This window comes from Nicotiana tabacum, chromosome 17 (assembly GCF_000715075.1).
Source record: "Nicotiana tabacum cultivar K326 chromosome 17, ASM71507v2, whole genome shotgun sequence".
Taxonomy (NCBI): domain Eukaryota; kingdom Viridiplantae; phylum Streptophyta; class Magnoliopsida; order Solanales; family Solanaceae; genus Nicotiana; species Nicotiana tabacum.
Genome location: NC_134096.1, coordinates 106,077,361 through 106,102,369, shown reverse-complemented (window position 1 = coordinate 106,102,369; position 25,009 = coordinate 106,077,361). Strand labels below are relative to the sequence as shown.

Below are 25,009 nucleotides of genomic sequence, written 5' to 3'. Positions count from 1 at the left end.
TACTTTGTAAATATTAAGGACAAAGTGTCCTGTATTTGCACATTCCGTTGTTAAACTTTAGGATATCATATCCTTGACTTCATATGTGCAGTGTAAATGTTAAGGACACCATGTTCTTAATATTTACACATCACTCATGAAGAAATGGTAAAAACGTCTTTTCGTATTAATTTTAATAGAGTAGTGGCTATTTTTGCTAAGCATTAAAAATACTGGATAAAAATAAAATACCATGTTAAAAAGTGGCTATCCCACGTCATTTCTATAATTTCTAGTCGGTATACATATATTATACATGGATTAAACACAATTATACATATATTATACGTCCGCAAGCTATTTTTAATTTAAGAGTTTAGATCGACTGATATTTGGGTAAATTCTTCAATGATGTTTCCTTCTTAAGTTTCATTTTCCAATGTTTTTTCCGTTCTTTTTGTCACGACAATGGATCTCTAGTGTAAAGAACGATGAAAATAAGAAGCTTAGAGTATGTAAGATTGAGTATGCCTCAAATAATAAGATTTGATAGTTTGAACTAATTAATTCTCACAATAATAATATCAAGATTTAGTTATTTTGAAATCAAACTTTTAAAGAATGGTAACTTGTCATTCTAAATAATGTTTATAATTATTGCTACTATAGACCAAACAATTTAAAAATAAAAGTATTCAGATATAATAATATCTGAATACTTTATGTAAATTAGATGATGAATCTAATTCAATATAATATTAAATAAATTAGAGAATTTGTGGTCGAGTCTCATTATTATTTATCAATAAAATATTTATATTCTTACTAAATTAAAAAAATAGACCAGACGTAAATTTAGACAAGACAATCACACCACTTCAGATGGGACAATTTACACAATTCAATTATGTTTTCTTGCCTTCTTAAATCTTTTTTTCACCTTCAGCTTCCCACTAAAGAAAAGGGAAAAGAATGGGAAACAAAAGAAGAAGAGGGAAATTAAAGTAAAGGGTCAGAAAAAGGAAAATGAAATAATTAATACTACTTCTAAGTTCTAACACAAACGCAAAATAAAATATACGTTGTACAATTTCGAGTTTTTCTTCCTTTCTTTTCCCCCTCAAGGTTTAAGTAAAGGATCAGAAAAAGGAAAATGAGAATAATTAATACTTCTGACTCAAATGCAAAATAAAATATACGTTGTACAATTTTCGGAGTTTTTCTTCTTTTCTTTTTCCCCCGAAGGTTATTTTCGGAGTTATTGTAAAAATAAGAATGTAATGCTGTAGACAACGAATAATGGAATATATTTTCAAAAAAGTTCTGCTTTCTTTCATCTGACAAACAATTCGGAGACTTTCGCTTTTTTTGCATCCATAGACGACCATCAACTTCTTCCTTGTTAGGGTTTCCTCTGTTTCCCTCTCAAATCAGGTACTTTCAATTCATATACTTCCTCATTCTTAGCTTCCGTATCCATGTATTTCGTATAAATTCGAATGCACGTATTCTAACAAGTAATACGTATTATGCTTATTGATTTTCATGGCATCACGTAATTTCGGTGAATTTCACGTTGAATTTTGGTATTTATGTTCTTTTGTCAATTTTTTTTCCAGGTTTGATTGGTTCAATTTGAAAATTTTTGTGTTCTGCTATCTGTGATGATTTGACATTAGGTATTAGGTCTGGTTCAATTTGTGTATAGAGCTTTGTTTTTGGAAGGATATATAGCTAAGTTTGGCTGAAAATGAGTGTAGTTGGGTTTGATGTTGGAAATGAAAACTGTGTTATAGCATTTGCAAAGCAACGTGGCATTGATGTAATATTAAACGATGAATCGAAACGAGAGACGCCGGCAGTGGTGTCATTTGGTGAGAAGCAAAGGTTCATTGGCTCGGCTGGAGCTGCATCGGCCACTATGAACCCGAAATCAACTATTTCGCAGGTTAAGAGGTTGATTGGTAGGAAATATAGGGAGCCTGCTGTTCAGATGGACCTGAAATTGCTTCCATTCGCGACCTCTGAGGGACCAGATGGTGGCATTTTGATTCATTTGCAGTACATGAATGAGAAGCAGAGTTTCACTCCTGTTCAGATTATGGCAATGCTATTTGCACATTTGAAGCAGATTGCTGAGAAGAATCTTGAAATGGATGTTTCGGATTGCGTTATTGGCATACCTTCGTACTTCACTGATTTACAGAGACGTGCTTATCTGTATGCAGCGGAAATCGCAGGGTTGAAGCCGTTGAGATTGATGCATGACGGCACTGCCACTGCACTGGGTTACGGAATATACAAGACTGATTTTTCAGCTGGGGGTCCAACAAATGTTGTGTTTGTTGATGTTGGCCATTGTGATACACAAGTTGTTGTAGCATCTTTTGAACCTGGTCATATGAAGATATTGTCTCATGCTTTTGATAGTGACTTGGGAGGGAGAGACTTTGATGAGGTTTTATTTAGACATTTTGCTGCAAATTTCAAGGAACAGTACAATATTGATGTTTATTCAAATGCTCGAGCTTCTATAAGATTGAGGGCTGCATGTGAGAAACTGAAGAAAGTTTTAAGTGCAAATGCAGAGGCTCCGCTTAATATTGAGTGCTTGATGGATGAGAAAGATGTAAAAGGTTTCATCAAAAGAGAGGACTTTGAGAAGCTTTCATCAGATTTATTGGAGAAGATAAGCATTCCTTGTCGTAAAGCTTTGCTTGATTCTGGTTTGACTGCTGACAGGATTCATACTCTTGAGCTTGTAGGATCAGGCTCTAGAATTCCAGCTGTAGGAAGAATTTTAAATTCGCTATTCAGAAAAGAACCTGGGCGGACAATAAATGCTAGTGAGTGTGTTGCACGTGGATGTGCTCTTCAATGTGCAATGCTCAGCCCTATATTTCGTGTTAGAGAATACGAGGTTTGTGATGTAATCTAATATTTATGATCAGTATGGCTGTGAATTGCTTTCTGTTTCCTGTTAGCATTTGATTTGCCCAAATTAGATTAGAAGCTCTATATGGATAAGATTGCTCCTTCGTCAAAAGGGGGTGTTTAGTTTTAATGGCCCAAGAAACAAAAATTTCTATACTCTCATGGGCTGGTTTTACTTAAGTTTCTCAATTAATGTGATGAATATGGTAATGATGTTAGATGTCTCAAGTTTTTTTCTCTCTTTCTCTCTTTGTTTTTTAATTCAATTCTCTTTTTCTGCGGGAGTTTGAAGTTGTATGATGTAAAAACCTCTATTTGTATAAACAACCTCTTTCGTGGCTATAGACCATTCTAGAAGATTCATCACTGAAATAGTATTCCAGCAGTTAATAGAACAAATATCAGAAAAACATACTTGAGTAATGAATGAAGACATGAAGAAAATGAAAAATTCATTAGACGATGAAGAACATGGATAAATTAAGCGACTTTAGTATCGCAATGGCCACTCCAGCAGATCATGTTGCTAATTCACTACTTCAGAAGATACGAAGGAATGAAAAATTCATTAGACTACAAAGACCATGGAGAAATTAAGCGACTTTCGAAATACCTGCTCTAATACACTACTTCAGAAAGCCAAAATATTACGCCGGGGAGCAATATAGTTAGCTGTTAAAAGACACATAAAACCAAAAGAAATAATTTATTGAGTTATGAGAACCATACCTGTTAAGAATTGATAAGTCAGAGTTTGTAATACTCATCGTGGCAGAGAGCATTTTAGGGAGATTAAAATGCAGGTAAGAGATCGTGACCTAGCACATCTTTTGACTTAGTCTTGTTTGGAAGTTGGAACCAGGCAGAGTGACCACCGAAGGCTTTGAGTAGGGAAAGATGAATAGCTAGATCAAGCATATGAGTGAAACTTGTTGATATTGAAGCATTTTAGGGAGATTAAAATGCAGGTAAGAGATCGTGATCTAGCACATCTTTTGACTTAGTCTTGTTTGGAAGTTGGAACCAGGCAGAGTGACCACCGAAGGCTTTGAGTAGGGAAAGATGAATAGCTAGATCAAGCATATGAGTGAAACTTGTTGATATTGAATTTGTAGAATACACTCCTTATTATTTTTTTAAAAAACTCTTTTACTTTACTACAAGCATTTTGTTACTAATTCTAGTATTTTTTTTAATTTTTTTTTGTAATAAATCAGAAGTACATTTGAAATAACTAAAAGGAGGATTTTTTTTTATAAGTACTAAAAAGAGAAAAAAGTTATTATGCATTAGGGACAGTTTATTACATCTGCATCATAATGATGCTTTTTAATGCTTAAGGCCCATCATGAATAGGTTCCTAAAACCTAAAATTCATCTCACAACCACTACTTTTGCAAAGCAACAATAAAAAAAGATGTCCAGAGAATTACAGTAACAGAACATAAGTGTACCGAGTCGTAGATTTGGCACAACCAATTGTGAAGTGCATGAAATATTTTCGTCTGATTATTGGTTTCATCATATTGTAAGTTCAAAAATCTTTCATTTGCAGGTTCAGGATTCATTTCCTTTCTCCATTGGATTTGCATCTGATGAGGGCCCAGTTTGCACCCTATCAAATGGCATATTGTTTCCAAAGGGCCATAGTTTTCCAAGCATGAAAGTGCTCACATTGCATAGGAGCAGCTGTTTCAACTTGGAGGCTTTCTACACTAACCAGAATGAGTTGCCACCAGGTGTATCCGATAAAATAAGCAAATCTACGGTACAGTTTACTTTGCCCATACTAATAGAAACACTTTTATTTCCCAAGCTTTATTTGGGAGTTCAAGACGTATTATATCACATTTGATTTCGTCATTAAAAAAAATCACATTTGATCTAATTTTCTTGATTATGTTAGGAATGATTTTGGATAGTTGGATTACTCTAAACTAGTTAGTTCTAGTTGCTGAGGTTACAACTTAAAGATCTCTCAGAATCCGAGTTTGGTACAGCCCATCAAACCACCTTTGAGAACTTATATACAGCAGAACATTGTTTGTTACGGGTTCTTGACTTCTTGTAACCCAAATTAGTTGTTCACTTTCCTTCTTGGTTTTCTCCCAATAATGCATCCCTTGAAAGAGGAGTCTTCTCCTGATGGATTTTTCTATATATCTGTTATATTATATTTCTGAAAAGGTAAGTAGATTGCAAAAGAAAAGGTAAGTAGATTGCAAAAGAAAAGGTAGAATTCAATAAGTCAACTTTATGTCCACACGGATTATTAGATTATATACGTTTCATTGTGAGTTTAAAATCTACATGCACTACCCAGTATCTTAGCATCTTTATATGGCAAAATCTTGGTGATCTTCTCTATCTAATGAATGAGGAGCCCGCTTTAAAAACGTCCTCTCTGTACCAGTCCCAGAAGCAGTTTTGCTCGGCAATGTGCCCCCAGAAAAGTAAGACATAAAATCTAACTTAATCTGTTGGCTAAATTTGAACAGTCTAGGGTAGAGGGCGGGCCCATTGTCCACTGAGTTTCGAACCGTGCGCCATTGGCTATCTGGACTTCTCAGCTATAAACAAATAATAATAAAGGATTGCGCGTGTTCATAGCTAATGTACATCAGCCAACTTTTGAGATTCAAGATTTAATAGCTAGACATTGCTGGTGAGCCACTACATAAACCCCTGGTCCCCGTCACAATTTGTACTACAAATTCAGTTATGGCATTGAAGCTAAGCTAGGAGTCAACTACAATTTGTAGGATTTCAGTTTCTCCAATGACCTATTCCTTTAGGAGTTTAGTTGCCCTCATTTACCCTTTCAAATATCAGTCAAATTCTCGCTGTCTAACTTGGATAAATCTTCAAGGTATAAAATAAGAGAAGGGAAGTATCTTTCAGGGCCTAAATCTTTTTTTCTTTGGTAAGGTCATTTGGGGTTTAAGTCTCTAGGAAAACTTTCTAGACATCTGAGATTAATTTGGAGGTTACAATGATTTTTGTTGTAACTATTTAAAAGTTATGGTCGATGTTTGTGCTAGTTTTTTAAGCATGTTAAGAAAATGGACCCCGGGTCTAACTCAATCCCCAAAAGGTAGCTCATGCAGTGAAGATGCCCAAAACCATATAATGAGAAGACAACCTATTCTCTCAACCAATGTGGGACACTTTAACACCCTTCCACAGCCAGGCCTAGACATATCAAGCATGCATAACATAACATAGGGTTCTAATATTCGGTAAACCAAGAATAAAGATGCATCTGGCTCTGCAACCAGGCTGAATTTTGTGACCACCTTATCTGAAAGCTTAATTAGTTAGAGAGCATACTTTTACTTAATTATATTATTTCTGAACACAGAGACGATAATTGTTATGAAGATTTCAAAATTCCAGTTAGAGGATAGGAAGATGGCTTTCTGCTAGCCTATTTCCCTAAGAGCTCACCAACATGTTGCATGTTTAATGTTAATACTCATGTTGAATATGAACAAAGGACACCTTTTAATTATGTCTTTTATGCGATCATGCATCTATCAGGATCTAATCATATGCTGTAAAAGGAGTTATCAAACACCTGTGTCTTTCCAAATCTCTGTGGTTGGCGAATCTAGAAGCTGAGGAAAATTGTAGCATTAAGTCTTTTCTTTCATTGCTTAAGAAGGCAGGTTATCCATTTACTGCTTCCTTGCCGAATCTTGATATGCATCATTTTGAGGAGAATACTTACCTATAAAATTAATCTTGTTTGGGCAGTTCAAGTAATTAAAATTGATGCCAGAGACATGCCTTTGCTAAGTGTCTAAGAATTTGATATTGATGCACTCATTCTTAATGTCAGGGTTGACTCCCCAATTTGTCAGTTAAGCTTACGCTGTATCTTTTTCTTATGTCAGATTGGCCCATTCCAGGTTCCTCATTCTGAAAAAGCAAAGATTAAAGTCAAAATTCAATTGAACCTCCATGGAATTGTTACGGTAGAATCGGCCTGGGTAAGTATCAATTTCATAGTATGGAAATTCATTACCGCATTTGTCATCCCTTCACCTGATCAAAATACTTGAAGATGTAAACCCGAGTTGTTACTGCATTTTGTCATCTCTTCAGCTGATCAAAGATCAAACAAGTCATTCTACTTCGGAAAATAATACTGATACTCATGCAGAAGATATGGAGGTAAGTAATTGTGAAACTTCTGGTGTTATATGGTACTGATGATAGTTACTCTGCACATTCTGCTTTAAGGTTAGTTAAATTATCATCTGGTACTTCTTGAAATCACTGCTTAAATTTGCTTCTTTTCTGGTTCTGTTTGGACCACTGTGTTAAGAGAACTAGTGGTTTGGCGGGCATTCGAAGTTATTAGTCCCTTATCTCCAAAAAGAATGACAGAATTACTATATCGTGGTTCAAGCATTTCTTTCTTTTATTACATTTTTGTCAAGCAATTTTTATATTTATGACTATAAAAATTGAAAATGATAATACCTTTTTATGTAGCTTTTAAAATATGTAATTTTATTGAAAAGAGAAAATTAAGAGAGATTTACCTTGTACTTTGTCCCATAGAGATGGTTGATTGAATTGTTGAGGCATGAGTAAGAACCTGAAGATTCTAGATTTGACTTCAAGCTGTAACACTCGCATGAGCCCATCTGTTCTAGCCCGAGTGACCACTGACCATGATTACCCAATACTTATAGGCTGTCGTAGGTTGTTCAATGGATCACATGAGGTATGAAGCTGGTCTGGGCACCTCTCCCATTTAAGTTAGAGTAGTATATACGAGAGACATTCATCTCGTTCTTTGCTTTTCCTAGTCAAGCGAAGTGGTCCTCCTCTAGGACCTTAGCCTTGTGTGATTTCAAATGGTCGACAACAGTTGGGACCTGAGAGGGCACGATTCTTCATAAGATAAAAACATTAGGAGAATTAATTCTCCTAACATAAGCGCCCTATTATTTATGAAAGCAGCCAGAGCTTACATGGTGAAAACAAAACAAGTAGCTCAATCAATTTTCTATCTAGTACTTGACTTTGCATTCTTTTAATAATACTTACAAATTTGAGAACTACATACAAAGTGACTCGTTATATTTTGTCAAATATATTTGGGAAGTTAAAATCATATTCTATGGTCTTGATTGTTTGACTCCGTGAATAGAGATCAGGTCAAATAGAATAAGACAGTATTAATCATGGTCAATATGATAAACAAACAGATGATATATGTGATATTCCATGAATAATTCGACACGGTCTCCAAATTGATATATCAAAGTTCATGTTGAAATCCTAGCTTTTGCTGCTATCAAGTGAAGTTTTAACTCTATAGTCATTACTCCTAGCGAGTAAATTTCAAAAAGTAGTAGAATGAATTATGCAAAAGACTTGCTTAATGATGAATGTAAATGGCAGTGAAATAACCGAGTTACAGACTTACAGTAAATCAACACTTTGAGAAATGATTAGAGTTTTGATTTTACTTTTCAATTGATAAATTTTAAATACTCAATGTTCAAGTTGCAAATATTCCATTTCTTTACAAATGAAACTCTTGTCTATCCCAAAGATATGATTATATTTTAATGCTTGAATTTGCTGAAGATTTGCTTAGATAGTCAGTTAAATGTGAAGAAACTATATATGCTGTGGATCTAAATAAATAAACAAATAATGCGTCCCCTCTCTAATAGTTCAAGCTTTTAAATGAGGCGGTTCACATAATTCAACTTGCCATTAGATATAGAGTGGTAAGTAATCTCGCCATACATCAAGAATTGGAAGGCAGGTACGATTTTACTAGTTCCACGCACAACTTTGGCTTAAATCACAAGTTGGAGTCTCACCGGCATCCATCAAGGAAGAAATTTCTATGTGCTTGACTCACTTAGAAGAATCAGATCTGACACGTGAGGAGGTGTGTTATAGACCTAAATAAATAAATAGTTAAACAAATTAATTTTTTCTTTATCCATTTAGACTTTTAGATGACGTTGTCGCATAATTCAAAGAATAGTACTTAAAACTCAAAATAATATGAACTATTATAATGGTGTTAGTTACCTCTTTAGAGCTCGTAGACTTTTCTGTTAAAAGAAAAAGTCCTTAAAATTTGATTGACTGACTTTAGATTTGGAACGAAATAGAGGTAGGAAGGGAGTATTCAACAACGTGGCATAACTTTATTTATTGTTTTTTTCTCAAAAAATTATTTAATGAATACCAGAATTCAATTTGTTTTAAGCATATTTTGTCAGAATACAACCAGGCCTAAAATTGAAACATTCCCATCTCCGAGATTGATTTAGAGAGGCACTATCCGAGTACAGAGATCCCCAAAGGTCGCATGTTTATCAATTTACAGTCGTTAGTGCAAATATGTTTTTATGCTTCCTATAACTAGTTATAAAATGTTGATCCATTTAAATGGTATATTTGACATTTTTATCTTCTTTGGGGAAATGCAATATGTTTTTTTTTTGGATGAGGAATACAACAACAAAAAACCCAGTGGGATCCCACAAGTGGGGTCTGTGGAGGGTAATGTGCACGCAAACCTTACCCCTACCCCGGGGAGGTAGAGAGGCTATTTCCGAAAGATCCTCGGCTCGAGATGATGAATAGAAAACAATCAAATATCAACAACAATAGCCAGAAAAATGATAACAACAATATAAGAACTAGAAAAAAAAAATAGATGGAAGAAAGCAATAGCATTAGCAATAGCAACAAACAGTAACCACGACAAGATACTAGAAAACCAAAGCAGAAGATAGTAAGAAATAGCCGTAATACTAGCAATCTAGGAACAACGACAAGGTACTAGCAGACTAGTCCTAATCTAAGTTGCTCGGGCACGGGTGCGGGTGTCCGACACCGGTGCAGATCTAGAGGTCGGATCCTTCGTGATGTGAATTCTAAGATTGGGGGATACAGATCCTAGTACGGATACGGGTGCCAGGATTTGGCTAAAAATAATTCAAAAAAAAAATTAATATAAAAATATCTCTAAACTATGAGAAATTTTGTGGAATACTTACGGATAGTTTGTAAAACGTGAATTTCTTTTTTATTCTCAAGTTGTAGTTAAGTAAATGATTGATTTTCTAGATAAGGTATGCTATTTTCTTCAAATTTACCCTATTTTTGGTTCTGATTTCGGGAATCAAATTGTATCTCGTCTCGAATTTTTCCGTCCGTCGTGGTCAAAGTACCCAAAATTGTTTGACTAGACCCGATACGGATCCCATACCCACACCCATACTAGTGTCATGTCGACACGGGTGCGGCTAATAAATTGTCGTGTCGGAGCAACTTAGGTCCTAATAAATCCGGAACGGACCAGAGAAACATACTACGACCTATTACCCCTCTATTCTAATCCTCGACCTCCCTACCCTCCTATCAAGGGTCATGTCCTTGGTAAGTTGAAGTCGTGCCATTTTCTGCATGATCACCTCTGCCCAATACTTCTTAGGCCGCCCTCTACCACTTCTCATACCCGCCAGAGCCAATCGTACACACCTCCTCACTGGGGCATCTAAGCTTCTCCTTCTCACATGCCCGAACCATCTAAGCCTCGCTTTTCGCATCTTATCCTCCGTGGGGGCCACGCCCACCTTCTCCCGAATGTCTTCATTCCTAATCCTATCCAACGTAGTGTGCTCGCCATCCATTGCAACATCCTCATTTCAGCTACGTTCATCTTCTGGATATGGGAGTACAATATCCAGGTTGGATATTGTATAAGGAATACAATATGATTTTTATGAAGATACTGATTTTAAAATATGAAAACAAAAGGATTCAAGATATTGCATTTCTTGAATAATATATATATTAGTCATTTGATTGGCCATTGTACTCGATTTAGTAGTCCATGTTTACATGGAAGCATTTGACCTTTTATGACTAAATTATTTACACGGTAGACACACGTTGTGTTTAATTTTAGTCATATTGCATGCCAGATTCTTTTTTTAGATTATTTTAGAACGAAGGGATCATTGTGATTCATTTTGCTTCTTCTAATCTATAGTAATTAATTCTCTTGGAGTTTGAACAACTAGGCCTGACTGAATCAAGTGAAAAAAGTTTCCATGAGCTTTTGTGGTGGTCCTGTTTGTTAACCTCTGAAGACATGTCTTTGAGTTCATGTAGGAATCATGTGGTGAATTTGCATTAATGGAAGTGAAGAAACTGCATAGTTACTCTTCTCTCTTTTGCATTGATGTTGCAATCTCGCTATTACTTTAGTTAGGGAGTACTCTAGGGTAATTGATTATTTATTTTCCTCCGAAAAGTAGTATACTTAGCCGTTGTCAGCTAATTAGATAAGTTGGTCATAAACTAGTACCTGAGGCTAGGATGTCAGTGAGATGTTATTCCATTTGTGTGCCATTTATTATTCTTTGGTTGGAAACATTTTGGCTGTGTAAATGTGTAGTTGGCTATTTGTAAATGGAACCATGTGATTCTTTATGCAGGGAGATGATACAAGAAAAAGTAAGGCCGTTAAGAGGCAGGATATACCTGTCAGTGAAAGTGTCAATGGTGGAATGACCTTGGCGGAGCTATCCCAAGCTCAGGAAAAGGAATGCCAGTTAGCTGAGCAAGACATAAAGGTGGAGCGAACTAAAGATAAGAAAAACACCCTGGAGGCATACGTCTATGAAACTCGTAATAAGGTATAACATCAAATTTTAAGTCTCGTAACGATCTTTTCTTCAAAAGCTGCCAGGGAAGTAGGTTAAGTTGTGCTAATGTATTCAACTGATTTGTTTCACACTTCTAAGTTAAGAATGCACCTTGAAAGAATGTAACATTTTCATATTTAAATTAAAGTTTCACACTGAAGCGGAAGGTTGAGGAGTGATAATGCGTCAATACATATATGTAAAATTTTACTTTCTCATTATCCTTACCTTGACAAGTCGCCTTTTTCCAATTTTTGATGGACTGTTGAATTTGCAGTACTACTAGCAATTTTTAATTCTTCCTCCTGAGTAAGGTTGTTTTGCAAATACCAGTATGTGACACTCATAACTTATAAACGTATGTTGGACTTGATGCATAGTAGTTTTTTGTCACTATTTATTACCTTGTCATTTTGTTATGGACGTTTGTGTCCAAATGTCAATTTTGATATATGCCATTTGCTAATTTGGTTTTTGTTTAGTTAATTGTTATCAGTATCTTGGTCCACTTCCTTTACTTTTTGCATCTACTTGAATATCTTTTTAATAGCTTTTGAATACATACCGGAGCTTTGCTACGGATTCGGAGAGGGAGGGTATCTCATGTAATCTACAGCAGACTGAAGAATGGCTCTATGAAGATGGAGATGATGAGTCTGAACATGTCTATGCGGAGAAGCTAGATGATCTTAAAAAGGTTCTTGTCATTTGGTATTAGTTGTAGAGTTTAGTTTTGCTTTTCCTATGCCTATTAACTGTTTGGAAGTGACACAATCAACCATTTGTTATTAGATGGTGGATCCCGTGGAGAATCGATACAAGGAAGAAGAGGCGCGGGCACAAGCAACACGAAATCTATTAAATAGCATTGTGGAATACCGGATGGCTGCAGGATCACTTGCAGCCAGTGAGAAAGACGCCGTATGACTTTGTTTATATAACATGTACAGGTCACTGGAACTTCCTTGTGACATTGTGATTTAACTGAACTTTTTCTTTGCAGGTCATTAACGAATGCCATAAAGCAGAGCAATGGCTCCGAGAGAAATCCCATCAGCAGGAGGCACTGCCAAGAAATGCTGATCCAGTACTGTGGTCTAGTGAAATCAAAAGAAAGACAGAGGCTTTTGAAGCGTATGTTCTTCGTCTTACCAAACATGGCTAATGAACATATGATACATCAACAATCTTGTTTTTCACATCACGGTTGTTAGACATCTTATGGTTGCATGGGGTCGGTACCCGCAAGATTGTTCTGAAAACTTGATTTACTCTTTTTCCGCCCTTCAGTGAGTGATTTGCTCTTTTTTCTGCCTTCAGTTAGTCCATGCTTAACTGACACATTCACATGGTTATGATGTTTCAAATTGCATTCTTGGCTGTGCATTATGTGCAATGTTTTAGTTTGCTGGTCATCACAGTGGTGGAAAGTTTTGATTGACCAGTCTTCATATAGGGGTTTAAATAACTAGGTTGCATTCTTGACGCGATAAGTTTTCAAATTTTAAGTATCGGCAAAACTCACCTACTTTGTTCAATCTTGAAACTTCTTCTTTATATGGTTATTCATCTTAAAAATTGTAATGAATCAACTCAGGAAATAGCAAATTGTTATTTAATACATTCTGTTTGCTTACAAGAAGATGAGGATAAAATTCTGAGTAAATTTACATTTATTTCATTTCCTGAAATGGAGCAGAGTTGAAAGTTATCCCTTTTCTTATATCTGCAATTAATTATTTTAAAGAAACGTCTGTTTCTTCATAGTTTAGGGGTATAAATTACTAGGTTGCATTCTTGACATGATCAGTAACCATCTCATTAAAGTTAATTTGCCTAAAGTTATTCCATCTATCTGTTTTTTTCTTTTGTCCAATTTTCAAGTTTTAAGAATGACTCGGCCAAAGTTACCTATTTTATTCAATCTTGAAAATTCTTCTTTTTATGATTACTCATCTTAAATATTGTAGTGAATCAACTCAGGAAACAGCAAATTGTTATTTAGTACATTCTGTATACTTGCAGAAGATAAGGAAATATTTTATGAGTAATTTTACATTATTTCCATTCTTGAAATGGAGCAGATTTGAAAGTTATCCTTTTTTCTTAAATCTGCAATTAGTTATTTAAAATAAATCTGTTTCTTTTGATAAGAAAAAACCACATCTGTTTCTAGGTGCAATTCTTTCCTGTCAAGCTGTTATCCTTTTGTACTCATATTTGTGTGATATTCTTTTACTGGGTAAGCAAAATATTAATTTTTGAAATTTGGGTGGACAGGCAGTTAGATTGTTTTATAAAGATGATGATATTTGAAGAGAAGATATAATTTTGCGTTAGCACCTGTTTCATGCTCTTTGGCTGGAGTTGTACCCTAGTTGTGTTCGTTTTGAAAATCCAGGGAAAATTCTTTTATGATACTAATTAGTATGTATCTAGGTATACCACACACCCACAGGCACACATGTACGCCATCACTCTTTTTCAGACTTTGAGAAGGCGTCATCATTCTGCCTACACTTATCACATACATAAAAGAGTCGCTTCCCTGAAAGCAAAGCCACTTTACTCTTACTTCTTAACTAATTAGTTAGAATTTTAAGATTGATTGGTTAGGAGTTATGGTTAAGACCCAATTAGGAAGAGCCTAGCAAGTACTCTTGAGAGATATGCAGCTTATTGATTTCTGCTGCATCTTTTGTGTTTTCTCCTTGCCTATTGTGCAATAATATTGTGAAACACATTTCAGGATGTGCAAGCATGTAATGAGGCACAAGTCATCTCCCCAAAAAACTGAAGATGGTTCAGGCTCGGATCCCAGAAGTAAAAGGGAGGATGACATGGATGTTGATTAAGCTGCACGAGTAACAAATATGGGAGCAGGCATGACAAATGATCAGATTAATTGTGATTGAGGCTGAGTACATCTCACCCACCAGAGGCTTATTGAGAGTTATCTCTGGTACTTAAAATCAAGTCATTCTCTATTTTGGGTAGCATTATTTTGTTGTCTATGCAAATTTTGTGTTCTTTATAATATGGATCCCCAAGTCACCGTGTTACCTTAGTCGCCTCAAAATATAAATTGATTATATGCAGAGTTTCTGCTGCTTTTGTTGATTTTAACCGCTCATAGGAGGGAGCATACGCTGGATATGAGAAACATTTTGTACTTGGACATTAAGAAACAAACTAAAGATTTTTTTTGTAAACAGTTGTTATTGTTCTCTGTTGTGAGTAGTGCAAATACTCTTCATATGCAATGTAGTTGCCTTTCTTAATCTATCTAGGCTTACATGAGTGTTAGAGCAAAATTGTAAGCATAGGGCGTTACTGCGTTCAGTGTGTTCATTTGTTCCCTGTTTAGATGCTCATATTATCAATTTGATTGCACGTTGTTGGCCTAATTTCAGAATTGGAGTTGATTTAACGCTCTTTATAACACAATCAAATAAGAAATCGGCAGATCCAGACAATGGTTTTGACAGATTTGATGTGATTAATTGATGGGAATTGATTGAATGGAATGATAAGTGAAACTTTCTTTTGTCAGATACACCAGAACAATTGGTTAATCTGAACTGTAGATCACTTCGTTGCCCTTGCAGGTTACTGCAAGAATTACTTGGAACTTCTTCTCCCCGTTTTATTCTTAGTCATAATGTTCTTCACCGCCTTCATTCCTTGTTTAGAGGTTCTTTTACGTTTTCCCATTTGTCCAGACGTGTTCTAGCTTTCTCTACCTGGAAAAGAAAAAAGAATCCCAAATTCAATACAAACTTTACCACTTTCTTGTGCAATTTTGTAACTATTGACTGTAAGTTACCTCTTTATTCCAATCTGTACGGTATGTGAACCAAAGCAAAATGATGGTTTGCATCACAGTCCCTCCAATCATCCCAGTCCAAATTCCCTGCCATTAATCCAGTTACCCTGTCACGCAAGCCAGGCTATGGACATACACATACTCATAACTCATATGTGTTTGTTTTAAAATATGTATAAAAATAGAAGGCTTCTAGAATTATGAATTGTGTGCATTGAAAAACCTTAGCACCAAGGTCAAATTTGAATCCAAGAAGACATCCCACTGGAATTCCTACACCATAATAACACCCTACATTCACGTAGGCAACAAACGCTTGCCAGCCACAGCCAACAGCAACACCTGAAAAATATAGAAAATTCAACTTTTTTATGAAGTTGGACGATACGGTTTTTATTAGTTTAATTAATAGTAACGTTGGTACGCTTATAGGGTGAAACAAAATTGTAAAAGAACAAGTACAAATTTCGTTTGAGATAATTATGGTTAACTTGCAGCTAAACACGTGAATCTACAGAAACTAAAATATGCTCAAGTCCATGGACTTGTCAAAGGAAAACATTAGTTGGTAGGGGACCAATGGACAGGTGCGCAAGATGGAGGTACACCTAACAATTTGATCTACCTATGTAACAGTATGGACATAGATGAAATATTTTCCATATACAATGTTCGTTATGCAAGCCAAACAAACTGTTGAATTCCAAATGAAAACAAATTAGGATTAAAAAGGTTTGTATTAGAGGGGCATGATAAATTGATAATCTTTCACCCACTGCATAATTTTGACACGTGATGGGTGGATAGAGGGCAAGAAGAAAACAAGAAAATTTGAAAGTCCTTTAGGTACGTCTACTACACTATCTCATCGCACTAAGTCCAGATTATGGACCTCAACTTAAGAATATATATATTGAGACAACTTAGATGGCACCTTTTACATTCTTATCTCAAAAGGAGTACATGAGTCGCTGTACTGAAAGATGGATTCAATAAGAAGGCCTGTGATATCACTTTTTTGTCAAGTCAAATTGTCTACCTTATTTGTTGTGCTTATGGTGTCTTTTTCTCATATTTGTCACTCTCATCCGAGAAAGTGATGACAAGCTTATTGAGCACTTAAGAACGAAAAACAAAAAAAGTTCATTGGACCATTTAAGACCAAATTGGGAAAGCAAAGTTCCTTCCAACTACTCCATATGCGTAGGAGATCGAGTAAAGATGAAATCAACATATTAGATCAGCTAAGCACCTTGCTCTTCTTTGAATAGAAAGCAACATTAGAAAAAGAAAAAACTTCAGAAAACTTTTATTTCTAATTTTTAATTTTAGTCTAACTTTCCCCCCTCGATGGTGGGAGAGGGAGCAGGAAAGTTGAGTAAAGATCCAGGAGAGGTGGATTTAGAGTAGAGAGGATTTTGTAGATTATAAAGTAATTCATTTTTCGACTCGAACAATGTATATATTTAACGATCAGTTCCAGACAATGGGCTCTACCCTCCCATGCAACATGTAATTAATATTGACATGGCATATATCTGGTATAAAGCGAGAAGAAGCAGTGACTTAAAGAGTTTAATTATTGTGTAAAAGAATATTTAACGACATATAACTAACTACTCATGAATATATTCATGAGATTAATAACCTAAAGAACAAGACATGCAATCTGCTATAATAGGTTAAATTATACTGATAACGAGAAAATTCTTTACAATATCAGTATATAAATAAATCTTATAATTAATGAGATTAACGACAAGACATGTATCTTACCAGATAACACTGGCTGGACACCATTGAGAATGAGGGTGACAGCTAAAAATGGACAAATCAAATACTGCGCATTGGCCACAGTTTCACCCTTAGTGAATGCATAGCTGATAACATTGCGCAAACACAGCACAATTATGGCTTCCACCACAGCTATGAGAAATGAAATGAATGTCATCACAAACACTGAGAATGCTGCTGACTTTGGATGTGCTGCTCCTAACTCATTGCTCACCCTTACACTGATTCAGTTTGCCAATTTTTACAACAAGTAAGATGAAAGTCATTTGCTAAAATACCACCTAATATTTTTATCTAGAAATGGATATTACACAAAAAGATTAATTGGTTCAAATATTAATCAAGAAAACTTACCTAGCAGCAGCATTGAACCCCACTGAAACCATTAACATCAGCCCATTCACTGCCATGCTACAAAATTAAAACAAAGACAGTCTTTGGCTCATTAGCAACTAGCAAGTCACTGAAACTTTGCAAGATAACAGAAGCGGATCCAAAATTCAAAAAACAGTGGACACTTAGGGTACCACTGCTAAATGTTGGCCAAGAAGATCAAGCCACAATTGATTAACAACAAATTAGCCTTTTACTGTAGTGGAAGTTCTTGATGTTGCCACTCTGACAACTAACTGGTCTTATGGGATCATGAACAGACATGCTGTTTTTGGTAGCATACAAATAAATAGAAGGCTACAAAATCTCACCAAACAGAGATAGAATCCAAGGCAAGCTGAGGATTCTTGAGTAAACCAGAAAGCAACAATAGAATCTGAAAATACCAAGTCTCCAAACACAACATAACAGCTGAAGCAGCCGATAACTTCACAAATTGCCATAATCCACTAAAGGCCTCCCATCGAAAACCTGTCCAAGTAGCTTTACACCTTTCACTTCTCAATATGTATATAAATTGAGCCACCACAACAATCCACCAAGAAAAACTCAGCACAAGTGACGCTCCTATTAATCCCAGTCCAATTTTGTACACAACAATCCAACTGAGCAATAAGTGCACAAACAAAGTCCCAAGAGAAATAAAGGCACTAGGGGCTACAATACTCTGAGATTGCAAGAATTTCTGTATAGGGAAGTTGACGGCGTAAGCAAATATTTGAGGAATTAGGCCATACACAAATACTGATGTTGCTGATGCCACTGGTTTTGCTTCGCCAAGAGCGAGCAGTAAATTCTTGGAAAACAAATACACAACTGCTAGTGGAATCCCTGTTAAGGAAAGTACTACTGTTGATCTTTGCAGATAAACTCCTAGCATTTCATGTCTGTGAGCTCAATATGCTTGTCCACAAAGTGTTTCCACTGCACTCCCCATTCCTAGCTGCAATCAATAAGGGAAAAAAAATAGTTTAGAATATTTATACATGTGATCAATTGAGAAAGAAAATCAGAGATAATAAAAATACACTACCATAAGGCCATAAGCAAATAATTGGATGCCTTGATCGCCAAGAGAGGCTGCTGCAAGTTGAAGGTTCCCAAGTTGTCCTGAAAATATCCGAGTAGATATGGACATAGCATTGTTGATCATGTAAACAGCTACTGCAGGGGCTGCAAGTCGAAAAAGAAGCTGGAATTCGATCCAAGAGGCGGACCTAAGGCGTTGAAAGTAAGGTAATTGGGAGTCGGAGAGAACCTCCTCAAGCTCGGAGCTTGCTCCATGACCAGCCAACAGAGGCTGCTCAGCTTCAGACTCCATGATTTTCCCCATGCTAATGAGCATGTAGAATGAAATGAAAGTAACTTAATTTCAAGCATATAAATAATAGATGAGGTTGTCATCTTGAGGTTTTATGTGAGTTAGTGAATTACGCAATCCAATCTCAATTCAATCACATGGTTTACAATAACCTCTCATATGGTCATTTACGAAATCAAATATATCATTAGGCTTAAGTTGATATAATTATGTGGTGATACTAATATTGTCTCCTTTTGTCTTTTTGTTTTCTTGAGCCGAGGATCTTTCGAAAACAGCCTCTCTACAGGTCTGCGTACACACTACCCTCCCCAGACCCCATTAGTGGGATTTTACTGGGTTGTTGTTGTTGTTGCTGCTGCTTAAGTTGATATAATCTTACGTAAAAATAAAGGCGTGAATCTACGTGTTAATTCAAGATTTTAAGTTAATTAGTACATCTGGAACACAACGTAACTACACTCGCTACATCATTGTGATAGATTTTTTTTAACAACAGTTTTCAACTATATGAACTCTTTACTCCACATCTCTCATTTCTTTTAATTTTTTAAAAACAGAACTGGAATATATCAAACTTCTCCATAAATATATCATGAATGGCACAATTAAAAAAAAAATATCATAATGCCCGTGCGGTAGAAAATTCGCCCCTCCCAATGAAGCTTCGATTGCTAGCTGTGTAATAGTACTGTGTTTGGCCGTGCTTCTAAAATTAACTTATTTTTAAAAAATAAATTTTTCAAAAATGCTTTTCAAAAAAATAATTTTAGTGAAAAACATTTTATGTTTGGCTAATCAATTTAAAAACACTTTTGAGCACCAATTAATATTTGGTCAAACTTTTAAAAAGTACTTTTAAGTGTATTTTTTTCAAAAGTGTATTTAGAAAAAGTATTTTTAAAAGAAACTATTTTTTTCTTCTTCTCAAATATTGCCTCTGCTTCTACTTAGAAATACTTTTTTCCCTTAGCCAAACACCTTGACTTTAGAAAAAAGGGAATCTACGCGGCATACTCATTGAAAACACCAGTTAACTTCATATACATTTAAAATATTTGTTTTACATTCTATACCTACTTTATTAAACTTTATTTACTTTTTACATCCTTAATATCATTATATGCCATTAAACAAATCTCACCTTTTAAGGGATTAGATTATCTCTCACTCCAACTTGATAAATCCCTTAAAACACTCCATCATCCCCAGGAATTAGGATTATACATTTCCACCGAAACATCTGATCCCCAATGATTTCTTGTTCCAAATAAACAACCCTCTTGAAACCTTTCTTATGACCCATGGGTGCAGAAGGAGGAAGAATTTGAAAATGGAGCATTTATTTTATACAAGACAATACCTCTTTATCATTTATTTGTTAGATGAAGTGTTTCATCTTTTTTGTTTTTCTCTTACATCTATGTAATCAAAAGAAAAGTTAAAATAAGGTAAAAATATTTTAATTTGTGATACAATATCTAAACTACAGAAATATTAGAATTTACTATTCAAACCAATACACCACAATATTCTAATTAAAATTACAATATTTAAATCAAACATGCCATAATATTCTAATTTGAAATATAATATTCAAACCAAACATACCATAGTTTTCTAATAGAATACAATATTCAAACCAAACATACCAAAATATTTTAATGTGCGATACATTATCCAAACCAAACATACCAAATTACAATTGATTAATGAAGAATATAGTATTCAAACCAACACACCATAATATTCTAATAAAGAATACAATATTCAAAACCAAACATATCACAATATTCTAATTTGGAATACAATATTCAAATCAAATATACCATAATATTCTAATTTGGAATACAATATTCAAACCAAACATACCACATTATTATAATTTGGAATATAATATTCAAATCAAATATATTTTTATTTATATTTATTGTGTATATATTATTTTACTTAGAATATTAACATTCTTTAATAGTATACAATGGTTAGTTTACTGTATTTTTTTAATATTGTATAGAAGAAGATAAACTTCTATAACGACAAAGGTTCCCATAGTAAGAAAAATTGTTTAATAGATAATCCTTTTTTATTCTTTAATTTTGGTCCAAGTTTGAAACGGATGGAGTAAGATTTTGAGTGGATTTGCTTTGCATATATAGATTTCTTTAACTAAGGGGATATATTTATTAGGTAGTTATTGTCCATTAACTAAATAGGTATGTGGGGTAATTAATTGATGTGTACTACATGTAATTTTATAATTGAAGTATAGTGTGTTAAGGGTTCTTTAAAGGGGGTATATGATGTAACTTCCCCTAGAAAAAAAATGCTCTTTTGGCCAAACAAGCTATAAGTAATTGGAGATTTGATGAAGGGATTTTTATCTTCCTATACAATATCTGAAACTTTATTACTCTTCCTACACAAGTTTCAATTTAATTACATAAGCACATACAATTTACCAATTATATACACTTTAGGAATTAAATGAGTATCCATTTATATTATGAATTGAATAAGGAATCAATTATTTCTCATCCTTATTCTCTCTCCCTCCCGTTCTCTCTCTCTCTCTCTCTCTCTCTCTCTCCGTCTCTCTGTCTCTCACCTGCGCTCTCCCTCTCCCCCCCCCTCTCTCCCCGTCTCTCTCTCTCTCTCTCTCTCTCTCTCTCTCTCTCACTTGCGCGCTCTCTCTCTCTCCGTCACTCTCTGTCTCTCAATCTCTCATTCTCTATTCTTTCCCCAATTTTTCTTCCTCTGATATCCTCTATTTTTTATCCTTTCATGTTGTATATATTTTAATGGAATTCATCAATGGATTTCAATCGTTTTACTATAGAGTTTTAACTTAGCAATTTCCTTTCATGTTGCACAATTGGTGTTCAAATTGAAATTGTCAATCAATAAATTTTGAAGGTGTTTGACTCTCTACCATTGACAGCCATTAAAAAGCTTTGAATTCGAATTTGGGTTTTAAAAAATCATTATTTATTTAGATTGGGTGTTGTTGCAAATAATTGAAATATTGTTTGAAGTTTATATTTCAATTTTGAGGGTGTTTGGTGAAGATTAGACTTGATTTTGGCTAAATTTTATATTGAAATTCGAAAAAAAAGAAGAAGGTTCACATGACATACCATATACTTACGAAATTGTAGTATAATTGTATGTAAATTGTATTCTGTTGTAGTTATATATATTTTTTTATTTGAATGTTGTATGAAAGTTGAAAAATAATTATATAATGTATGAATCGTTGTATAAAATTTGTATTTAAGTTATCAATACTATCTTTTTACATAAAGTTATTGATATGTATCAAAATTGTATTAAGAGAGAAAGTTTTGATTGGAATTTTAGAGAGGAAGAAACACACACCACATACAAAATATATACAAATCAGATACAAAATATACAAAAAGACATATTGTATAAAATTTGTATGAAAATTGTATTTAAGTTGTATGATATTGTAGATGTATTTTAACTGGGTAAAAATAATGTATGAAAGTTGTAGATAAGTTATAAATAAGTGTATACTATATAATTAGTTGTATGAAATTTATTTTTAGTATGTATGTTGTTGTAGATATATCAATTTGTATTAAATTTGTATGAAATTTATTGTTAATTTTGTATGTTGTTGTACCATCAAATTGTATAATATTAATTGTAAGTACGATGTCTCCATTTTAGTGCTGATTTAAATAGGTTTCGTTAATTTGTGATAGATTAGTGTATTGGGTAAGTTAACCAATCAAGTGAAGCAGAATACTTTACTAGCCTTGCACGATAGTTATTAACCTCGTAAAATCTTTGGACAAATTTTGATACATATCAACAACTTTATGCAAAAAGATAGTATTGATAACTTAAATACAAATTTTATACAACGATTCATACATTATACAACTATTTTTCAACTTTCATACAACATTCAAATAAAAAAAATATATATAACTATAACAGAATATAATTTACATACAATTATACTACAACTTTACTACAATTTTACTATAAATTCGAAAGTATATGGTATGTCATGTGTTCTTCTTCTTCGAATTTCAACATGAAATTTAGCCAAAATCAAGTCTAATCTTCACCAAACACCCTCAAAATTGAGATATAAACTCCAAATAATATTCCCAATTGTTTGCAACAACACCCAATCCAAACAAATAATGATTTTTAAAAACCCAAATTCGAATTCAAACTTTCAAAGCTTTTTAATGGCTGTCAATGGTGGAGAGTCAAACACCTGAATACAAAAAACTCTTTACTGCTCATCGTCGAGGAGGATTTTCATCCAACTCATTTCATCCAATTTTGGACAGCAATACAATGCTTCAACACAGCCATTCAATGAAAAATCCAATCACCTTCAAATAGTTCAATACCAATTTTCACTTATCACTTGTACAGACAATTTCTTGAAATGTTTGGAGATGTGGTAAATATTCTCATCAATGTCTTTACCTGTTCTAATATTTCTTTCTTTTTTCAATTTTTCCTACATTTCTTGAAAGGGGAACATACTGATGGTCAAAATCTATTAGTAGATTTTATCTCATATGATTCTCGCGGTCTTCTGTTTGATTGAATTTGGAAAGGAAAATGCTTATTGAAAGAGGTGTGGAGAGAAAATAGGAAAATGATGTAACTAAATCCCCTAATTTAAGGCATTAATAATGGATTGTATATAATTTGTAAGTAATCCTTGTTTAGGACGGGTAATATACAAAATTAGGACAATTTTGGTAAATAAGTTTCAAATATTGTATAGGAAGGAAAAAATCCCTTTGATGAACGGGATGGTTATATGCTTACGACTTGGATTGGGCTCGACTCTTCGGATTCGTGTGCTTGGCCCATTTTAAGTGGAGGCCCAATTCACTTTCGACACTCACCTTGAAAGTTGGAAATGAAGTCCAGATTACTCTTAAGTAAAACGGGCTCACAACCACAAGGGGTAGAAATGGCAGCATGTAGCCACTTTTAAGTATACTATTTAAAATATACTCCATCTAGAGTTTACAATGTATTTAAAGATTAACCAATTCACTCAAACTTCAAGACACGACGTTCTAAAGTTTAAACCTCAAAGTTCAAACTTCAGGACATCATGTCCTAAAGTTCGAAATTGTATCTAGAAACTCAAATCTTATGTGCTGAATTTTAAATTAGCAGTTCAAAAGTGTCCTGCATTTCAAATTAGCAGCTCAAAATTTAGGACACTATGTTCTGAATTTTGAATTAGCAGCTCAACAATTCAAGATACTTAGTCTTGAAGTTCAGATCAATTGGCTAATTTTTAAATATATTATAGATTATGGACATATTTTAAATAATGGGCTTAAAAGTAGCTACTGGTGCACTTCGCCCCTCACAAGGGTTACTCCATTGCTTTCTTTTTCTCATAAGATTAAGTGAAAGAAGAAAGAAACGAGAAAGTAACACAACATGAAGAAGAGAAAAAGAAGCATTAACATTAAGTAGCTTAAAGCTAGAATCTGTTTCTTTGGTGATACGTTGATTAGCTAGATTGTGTGGGTAGGGTATCACTCCTTTATATATTCTTATTCCAAAAGGTTTTGATGGCTATCTTTGAATGCTAATAGAATACTTTGGTCATGGAAAAGTAGGCGTGCATCAATCCTTGTAAAGATACACTTAACCTACAGATACACTTGTAAAGATAAAATCAATAATTTAAGTACTTAAAAGGAATATTTAGTCGGAGTCCACTATTATTGTTTGCTCGTTCCTGTTAAATGAATCTTCTCCATTTGATATATGACATCTTCTGGTCTGGTTATTAAAATTTGGTTCGTTTAAAGGGCAAATATCCCAACTTTTTTAAAGAAGTGTTCAAAATGTGATTAATTCCAAACTATACTCCGCGCAAAATGCTTCTGAGTATGAGTGTTATTCTTGTAAAATTTCTATAACCAAGTAGGATTCTAGGAATATTATGTTATTTATATCTCAGTTCCGTTTCTCAAAACTTTTCTGTCAATAAGAAGGTTTTTTGTACATTATCTACCTCTTCGACTCTTCACTCTT

The 25,009-nt window shown here is 34.2% G+C and overlaps 1 protein-coding gene and 1 pseudogene across 2 annotated transcripts; one reads left to right on the top strand and one right to left on the bottom strand.

Annotated features, from left to right (window-relative positions):
- Positions 1 to 1,165: 1,165 nt before the first annotated feature.
- LOC107765377 (heat shock 70 kDa protein 16) lies at positions 1,166 to 14,824 on the top strand. 2 transcript variants are annotated; one of them, XR_012701397.1, is made up of 11 exons: positions 1,166 to 1,413; positions 1,599 to 2,899; positions 4,469 to 4,681; positions 6,810 to 6,905; positions 7,021 to 7,089; positions 11,403 to 11,603; positions 12,163 to 12,309; positions 12,405 to 12,533; positions 12,616 to 12,746; positions 14,362 to 14,574; positions 14,712 to 14,824. XR_012701397.1 is itself a non-coding variant. In XM_075234788.1 (10 exons), the coding sequence occupies exons 2-10, from the start codon at positions 1,730 to 1,732 to the stop codon at positions 14,465 to 14,467; spliced, it is 2,262 nt and encodes a 753-aa protein (XP_075090889.1). In that variant the 5' UTR covers positions 1,166 to 1,413; positions 1,599 to 1,729; the 3' UTR covers positions 14,468 to 14,824. The 2 variants fall into 2 exon arrangements, 1 of the variants encoding a protein (XP_075090889.1); XM_075234788.1 differs by having other exon boundaries at positions 14,362 to 14,824.
- Positions 14,825 to 15,027: 203 nt separating this feature from the next.
- On the bottom strand, positions 15,028 to 19,054 carry LOC107765374 (protein DETOXIFICATION 40-like; annotated as a pseudogene).
- Between the last annotated feature and the right edge of the window lie 5,955 nt (positions 19,055 to 25,009).

What these genes read in the sequence shown, in the direction of transcription:
- LOC107765377 (XM_075234788.1), top strand. Translation starts at nt 1,730, where the DNA reads ATGAGTGTAGTTGGGTTTGATGTTGGAAATGAAAACTGTGTTATAGCA. An exon ending in TTCGTGTTAGAGAATACGAG is followed by an intron (nt 2,900 to 4,468) that starts GTTTGTGATGTA and finishes TTTCATTTGCAG; the next exon opens with GTTCAGGATTCATTTCCTTT. An exon ending in ATAAAATAAGCAAATCTACG is followed by an intron (nt 4,682 to 6,809) that starts GTACAGTTTACT and finishes TTCTTATGTCAG; the next exon opens with ATTGGCCCATTCCAGGTTCC.